The sequence below is a fragment of the Nelumbo lutea genome, chromosome 3 (assembly GCF_056320005.1).
Source record: "Nelumbo lutea isolate HS-2025 chromosome 3, American lotus-T2T, whole genome shotgun sequence".
Classification (NCBI taxonomy): Eukaryota; Viridiplantae; Streptophyta; class Magnoliopsida; order Proteales; family Nelumbonaceae; genus Nelumbo; species Nelumbo lutea.
Genome location: NC_142686.1, coordinates 53,128,559 through 53,136,264, shown reverse-complemented (window position 1 = coordinate 53,136,264; position 7,706 = coordinate 53,128,559). Strand labels below are relative to the sequence as shown.

Genomic DNA, 7,706 nt, shown 5'->3' with positions numbered 1-7,706 from the left:
CCAAAAACTGAATTTCCCTTCAGAACCGTTGATTTTGGTCAATGAACCTTTGAATCGGGTGATTAACTGTTCGAACCGTTTAAACAGTTTTGATCTTTTTTTATTTTTTATTTTTTTGTCAGAATAGGCCGAGCATTCAATTCAAACAATCAGACTGTTTGACCCGGTAACCAAACCCCTAACCGATTCGATTTTAAAAACCATGAGTTAATCACCATCTTCAAATTCAACTCTCCGAGAAATAAGAAAGAGAAAAAGACAACTACGAGGCGACGAGTGAGGCCAGTGTTTGTTTTACCTTCATTTGTTTTGTTCTGCTTAAATTGCATTTTTTTTCCTTGTATTTTCCTCTAAACTTCATTGCAATTATTTTTGTATTCTGCAGTTTTGTTTCAAGACTGTGAAATGGGTAAAGATACTTGTGAGAATAAAAATGGGTTTTTTTTTTTCTTTTTAATTTGAAATATGTCATGTGATGTCATATCTAAACGACAATTAATGGAAGAATATTATGTGTTATACATTTTTGGGGATATTTTAAGTACGCTATCAAACTTTTGGGGTACAACTAATTGTTAGATAGTTTAGGGGTTTTAAGTAATGAAAACATATGAAAGTGATATAGTGAATACCATGGTTTTTAAAAGCGAACCAGTGACTGAATCGGTCAGGGGTCCGGTTATCGGTTCGAACAGTCTGATCGTTTGACTCGAATGACCGATCCATTCTGACAAAAAAAATAAAAAAATTGAAAAACGATAAAAAATGATTAAAACCATTTGAATGGTTCGAATGATTAACTAACCGGTTCAGTGGTTTATTGACCAAAATCAATGATTTTTGGGGAAAAAGTGGGCTTAGGGAAAAACGGAACCGGTCAGGTGACCGGTTTCCGGTTTTTTTGGTCCAACCATTCGGTCCGGTCCGGTTTTAAAAACCATGGTGAATACTCATTTTCCCTCAGTTGTAGCAGCTAACATTTATAATAATCACCTATTAGGCGGATCTCTAAACATTCTTGCAGATTGTAGAGAATTGTTACAGACTATCTCCCAATGCTCAGTTCTTCATGCTAATGGATGTTGTAATTTGGTGGCCCATAAATTGCCTGCTGTACTATGAAGTTTCCTCGACCTTGTATACTTGGTTGGTGCACCGGTTCCAATTGAGTAGTAAATGAATTTGCCTTTGGCATAAAAAGTCTCCAAAATTTAGTTTATATTATAATTGTATATTAGAGAATGAGCCCTAGTACTAAGTAAGGGGTTAGTATTCTGAAATTTTTTTATGAAAAAATTTATGATACGAGAAAGACATGGTACTAAAATAGCTTTGACCAATTAAAACTTGCTAGTAAATTTTGATAAAAACTACTTAATTGGTTAGCATATTTATGATATTGGTTGATTGGTAACAAGTTTTTTGGATATTATGTCTTTCTGGTATCATAGTTGAACCTTTTTTTTATTCATGTATTTTGATAAATTTTGTTTGATACTATTTTTTATGTTGTAAATTTAGGTTATTATTTTATTTGATATTTTTGATATATAAATTTGTTATTTAATTTAAGAGATTAATCAAGTTTTATTTAATTTCTAAATAATAACCCATTTTATGAATCTACATTATTTAAATGAGTTTTATTTTATTTTTTTTTCTTTTTGATGGAGTAACTACCACTAACATTTTTGAGAGTAGATTATTTGAAACTTATACTTATTTTTTGGAGTGGATAGACACATGTCTTAAGAATGAAGATTTTGTTTGAAAATAGGAATAACCACTTTTAAGATGCTATTTTTTGAAAAAATAAGGTGGTGTTTGGGATCAATGCTAATTTCTCAAAAGTTGATGCCACATCAGCGATTCCAAAATCGTGAATTATTTTGATTTTTGGTTGGCTGATTTCTCCGGTCATCAGAGATCAATTAAAATCGGGATCAAACGAGGAATCACCAAAAATGACGATACACCACTTTTGAAATACAAACTTATAATCGATTTCTTGGTTGGCAATAACAACAATGGTACCAATCAAACACTTTCTCTTAATTCTGATAAATTGAAAAATCTCATAGAAATCACTGTCGATCCCAAATATGAGTTCACATCTGCCCCCCACAGAATGCGCCCAAAAAATGTCCCACATGCACATCTCAACGTGTATTGAGAACATCTCTCCTATTTGTCATTGAGAGATGTTCTCAATATACAGTTGGGATGTGCTGCGAGATGTTTTTGGGATGCTTTTGTGGGGGCCAGATGTGAACTCCCCAAACATCACCTAAGATGCCAGTGAGGGAGAAAATCTCTCTAGTTTTAGGGCTTTCCTTTAATATCTATCTATAATGGTATGGTATGGACCAATAGGTGGTTGGACCGGTTTTAAGCCCCATCTAAATCTCACTCACACACATGACATAACGTTTGCTTTTACCCCAAAAGTTTCCAACTGCTGTGCCCAAATTAGTCCCATTTCCATGGATTGGCCATCTCAAGCCTAACCTTTATTTCTCTTTTCCTTTAATTTCTTGCCGGCATTACAGCCACTAATCTCACATTATTGGCGGTTGATCCCTTTGAACGTTTCAACGAAACCGTTATCCAGATTTCTCTAATTACAAAAAGATCCGTCATTTACACCCATCATTTGTGTACACGGCCTAGATTTCATGGCGCCTGGTAACCGTCGGGGGAGGTCTGGACTTCGAAACTCTTATTTGATTCACTCTCTTCTTTTCTGTCAAAAACTCCTCGTTCCGCAGGAAGAGGAGAAGAAAACATTACGATTCCTACGACCGTTTCGCTATCTACAACCCCCCAAAGAACCTCCGGTTCTCAGTATTCCGGCAGGTTCTCTTCTGGCTGCCGGAATTCTGACGGAGATGGTCTCTAGAAACAACCGTTGTATCCAATTCTGACGGAGATGGTCGAACGTAGGCTGGCGCCATGATGATGAAGAAGTCAACAAAGAAGGCGTTGCTGGAATTCAGATGCAAGCTAGAAGATGCAATCCTTGGTAATTATCTTTTGGAGGACCCCGACGGCGATGCCTCCACGGGTAAAAGCTCAGGGCCGGAGAAGGAGCTCACAATTGCCGATGTCTTAAACTTCGGGAACCCCTCACCGGAAGAGAGCCTCAGAGACATTACACTCTGGGGGGTACCGCTGTTACCCAGCAAAGGCCATGCCGGCACCGACGTTATCCTCCTCAAGTTCTTGAAAGCACGAGACTTCAAGGTTAAGGAGGCATTTAAGATGCTCCAGAGGACGTTGATATGGCGCAAGGAATTCAAGACCGAAGGAGTTCTGGAGGAAAACTTGGGCTCCGATCTCAATCAGGACTCATGCACAGGTAGTAGTAGTAGTAGTAGTACAGAGGAGGGAAGCCTCGTGTGCTACAATATTTGCGGGATATTCAATGACAAGGAGTTGTATGAAAAGGCTTTTGGGTCGGAAGAAAAATCCGAGGAGTTTTTGAGGAGGATACTTCACACCATGGAGAATAAGGGTGCCCAGAAGCTGAGTTTTAAGGATGGAGGTGTTGATTCTTCTATGCTTCATGTTACAGACATGAAGAGCTCAGGAGGGTTGGCCAAGAAGGAATTCTGTTCCTCTTGCAAGAAAGCCTTATTGCTGTTCCAAGAAAATTACCCTGAAATCATTTTCAGAAGTGTAAGTGCTGAAACTCCATGAAAACAAAAGCATGTAATACATCAAAGATCAAATTGTGTCTTGTCATTTGTTTGGTTTCTGAAAATCTAATTAAAAATAATTCAAGTTAAGAAACTCTGCAATTTGAGAGATTTGTTAACTCAGAGTGCACTGCGCATATATATATATATATATATACACATTAATTGTTACTTGAATGCTTGACTTGATTGATTCATGCTTTATTTACTTTTATGTATGATCTGATATGGTTTGGACTCAAGAATGCTGTTGGAATAATTTTTTTTTTCTTTGGGTCCAAAAAAAAAAAGCTGCTTACGGTTCCTTATTTCCTTGGTTTAATTTGCAGGTTTTCGTAAATGTTCCTTTCTGGTATTATGCTTACCACAAACTACTTTTCCGGTATCGTGTAGCCAAAAAAACAAGAGGCAAGAATCTACAAGCTCGGTGCCCTAGAGTTGCAAAGACCCTTCTCAAGTAAGAACCTTTTCTGAATTCATCTTAACTAATTTCCACTGTCTCGTACAGATCTACAGAAGAAAAATTAATCTTGTTCCTCTCATTAAATTTCAATCTTTTGTACTAATTTGCTTCATGAAAAAAAGGTTAATGGACGCAGAAAACATCCCAGTTCACTACGGTGGCCTCCAAAGAGATGATGATGACGAATTTTCGCCTGAAGATGGAGTTTCAGAGCTGATTGTCAAATCAGGTGCAGTAGAGAGCATCCAAATCCCGGCTGAGGTACCTAAATCTATCACCCAAACTAAGTCTGTGAGAGATGAATCTTGCCTTTTTTTTTTACCTTTTTATTTGTGTTTGGTAAGACTGTAAAAAGTGAATGCAAATTTATTCAAATAGAAGGATGCATATCTGGTTTGGTTTTGCTATAAGAAATTTATGGTGTCTTGTTTGGTGTGATGGGAGGTACGTGTAAATATAAATATTGAGGCTGCAGGAAGCCGGGAAGGCTGGAACTAACCTATTTTATATTAACCAACTTTGCTCAAAGTTCTTTTCTTTTTCTTTTTCTTTTTTTATTTTTTTTCCAAGAAGCTTTGCTCTCGTTTTGAATGCAAAAATGTAGGACTGTCATTGTCCGTTCCACCGATAGATCCGAACTGTGAACCGATTAATTGTGGTTCTTGCTTGTTTGGATCTGATTCAACAGACCTATATAAAGTAGTATTTTTTTTTTGTAATTGTTATTATATATTATATGTAAAAGTGTAAATTTGATAGATAATATATTAGGTAATTTTGATTAAATACACTTCATTTATTAATATATAAATAATTTATTATTTTACTGCCATTCATTAAGACTATTATCAAAAACCAAGTTTTGAGTAGTTGTTGATTTAAATAATTATAGCTGTCAATATAATCGGGTCTAATCGGATCAGACCTGATTGTCCTGATTATTAAGCAAGACAGCTTTGGGGGTCTATGATTTTGTCCTCATTAATAATTAGGAGAATGACCAATCAGCCTAAGTCAGAATTTTATAGTTCCATAGTATAGGGGAGAATTCTGCATCGGGGGTATCTGTACTTCTCCATTAATAATATGGATGAAATTGGTAAGGCTGTCCGGAACTTGTTTTAATATTCTGTATCATAAACTTGTTTTAATATTCTGAAATCTTATTTTACCCTTTGAAAACGATAGTCTCTTCTAAAGTAGTATTTTAGTTTTGTTTCTGAATTTCTACAACTGGAACAATCTTTTTGATATACAGCACAGAGGAATCAACTTTGACAGGTGGGGGCAGTTGATCCATGGTGTAACAAGGGAACAAAAGATGTTGGATAGATTTAGAGGTGGCAATGAGCTGTTTTTGTTTTCTTGCCACCTCTATTATGTTGAGTGGAGGATAGACTCTGTATCAAAGGACAAACTCTTAAAGTTTTATAGAGAGAGAGAGCATAAACAACACTAGTGGTGAACCAATTGAAAATTATCCCGAATCCAATACTTGGGCACGGTACCACACGATGAGTACCTCCAATTTCACCTGTTATATCTTTTTGGTGTATATTTTTTTGTTCATTTATTAAAAAAATGTAAGATTTAAATAAAGGAAATTGAATGAGGTGATAAATAATAGTTCAATTTACAATTTAAACCTTATAGTTAAATAATGACTAAATTCAAAAACTAATGAGTATTTTAGTTAAAAGAAAGTTCTACAATCTTATTCATATTTTTAATAGTAGTATAAATATAGAATTATGAACGTGTTCAATTTTTTCTATAGTTTTTGTACTTCTGTGTATAAAAATAATTCTGATATGTCACACTCACTTTTTGTTTAATATGATAATTATATAATATTGTACATGTGCTTGATTTTTTTTTGCAAAATTTATGTATTTTTTTATTTTTTATTTTATTTATTTCTATCATTTGTTTATGACATTAAATGTTAACACATTTGACCCAAAAGTTAAACTATTGATCTTTGCCAAACATTAAAATAATTTTATTTTTGGTTAGTTCTAAATTATATATTTCACTTTCATTATCAATAAAGCTAATTTTTGTTTATTACACTTGTTTTTTAATTTTATTAATAAAAATATCATAAACCTGTATTTTCTTTATATTCTTGTAATTTTCTTTCTTTATTTCTATTTTAAAAATTTTATTACCTAACTATGACTTCATAGGTTTATCAATTTGATTAGAATGGTTGAATTACTTAGCCACCACTTGGATAAAAAATGTTTTTGTTTTTGAGTTAGTTTTAAAATATATGGGTTTATATTGTTAAAAAAATATTGACATAGATCTAATTAGTAGCATTTATTAATGAAAAATAACTTAAATATAAGATTTAATAAGAGAAAATAAGAGTTAATACCTTAGGTATAAGACTTAACTTTGGTCTTACATTTTCACTCTTACCTAAAATGGGTATTTGAACTTATATTATCTCCTGCTACTTGAATCTCATACTCTTCCATGTTTCCCTTTCTACTTATATACTCTTCTTTTTTGAAAACAGGCTGGGGTTACACTGGTGTGGGACTTAATGGTCGTGGGGTGGGATGTGACTTACAAGGAAGAGTTCATTCCACATGACGAATGCTCATACAGAGTTCTGATTAGGCAGACAAAGAAACTGGAAGAGAGTGTTCGGAATTCATTTTATATTAGTGAACCAGGAAAAATACTGTTGACGATTGACAACGACACCTTCAGGAAGAAGAGAGTTCTTTATCGGTTTAAAAGCAAGCCTACCATCATGTAAGCTCTTTTAAAATGATAACATATTATATTTTGCACTTAAATTAAATCCATATTTTAATGTTATTTGATTTCATCATATTAGGTTGGAAACTAAAGATTTGATCTTTTGACAGTTGAAACATCCGAGTTTTATTCCAAGGAACTGCCATGGCAAAAAGGATGGTTAAATTCTATCATCATTGGATAGAGAATATAGATCAAACATTTGAATTTTCTATTATTACATGTAAATTAACTATTTTTTCTTTTTTTTTTTTTTCAGTTTAAGTAGTATTGACAGTGGCATGGCTAATTTGTTTGCAGCTTTTGCCATCTCTTGTGAGAGTAGGAATGAGTCTTTGATGGAGGATGCCTCTCTTTGTAATATTTCTCTTTGTTTTTGAAAGACCGTGATCCATTGTTAATGTATTAGGTGTTGTTCTGTTGCTCAGAAGTCTGATGTCTGAAAAGGAAAAACTTTGATTATAAGTACTTTGAAAATTGGTGTTTTTTTTTTGTTTTATTTGAATGCAAAGGTTATTCTAAAATTTGAATATTGAATATTATAAGTGATTAATTATTTTACTAAAACCTGAATGATATGGCCATATATGAAGTTTTTCTTTAATGATGTGCAAAGAGTTCTACTCATGAACCATGAGACCATAGAACATATTAAATTGTTATTTTATAACTTTCAACTTGCTGCAAATTTGGCTTTGTCATAGAGATGGAAGGGGAAAGAATATAAAAAATGGTAATGTGTTAAGGATTAATACAAAAAAACTAACGAA

The 7,706-nt window shown here is 33.6% G+C and overlaps 1 protein-coding gene across 3 annotated transcripts; it reads left to right on the top strand.

The window, feature by feature from the left end:
• The first annotated feature begins 2,644 nt into the window (after positions 1-2,644).
• LOC148864997 (patellin-4-like) lies at positions 2,645-7,503 on the top strand. Of its 3 annotated transcripts, XR_016110611.1 has the most exons (6): positions 2,658-3,678; positions 4,028-4,155; positions 4,284-4,422; positions 6,689-6,930; positions 7,047-7,159; positions 7,237-7,503. XR_016110611.1 is itself a non-coding variant. In XM_088980562.1 (5 exons), exons 1-5 carry the CDS (start codon positions 2,953-2,955, stop codon positions 7,048-7,050), a joined length of 1,239 nt encoding a protein of 412 aa, XP_088836688.1. In that variant the 5' UTR covers positions 2,645-2,952; the 3' UTR covers positions 7,051-7,503. The 3 variants fall into 3 exon arrangements, 2 of the variants coding, with proteins under 2 accessions (XP_088836688.1, XP_088836689.1); XM_088980562.1 differs by having other exon boundaries at positions 2,645-3,678; positions 7,047-7,503; XM_088980563.1 differs by lacking the exons at positions 7,047-7,159; positions 7,237-7,503 and having other exon boundaries at positions 6,689-6,934.
• The last annotated feature ends 203 nt before the right edge of the window (positions 7,504-7,706 follow it).

Coding starts and splice junctions, on each gene's coding strand:
- LOC148864997 (XM_088980562.1), top strand. CDS start 2,953: ATGATGATGAAGAAGTCAACAAAGAAGGCGTTGCTGGAATTCAGATGC. Junction 4,156..4,283: donor GTTGCAAAGACCCTTCTCAA/GTAAGAACCTTT, acceptor CATGAAAAAAAG/GTTAATGGACGCAGAAAACA. Junction 4,423..6,688: donor GCATCCAAATCCCGGCTGAG/GTACCTAAATCT, acceptor TTTTGAAAACAG/GCTGGGGTTACACTGGTGTG.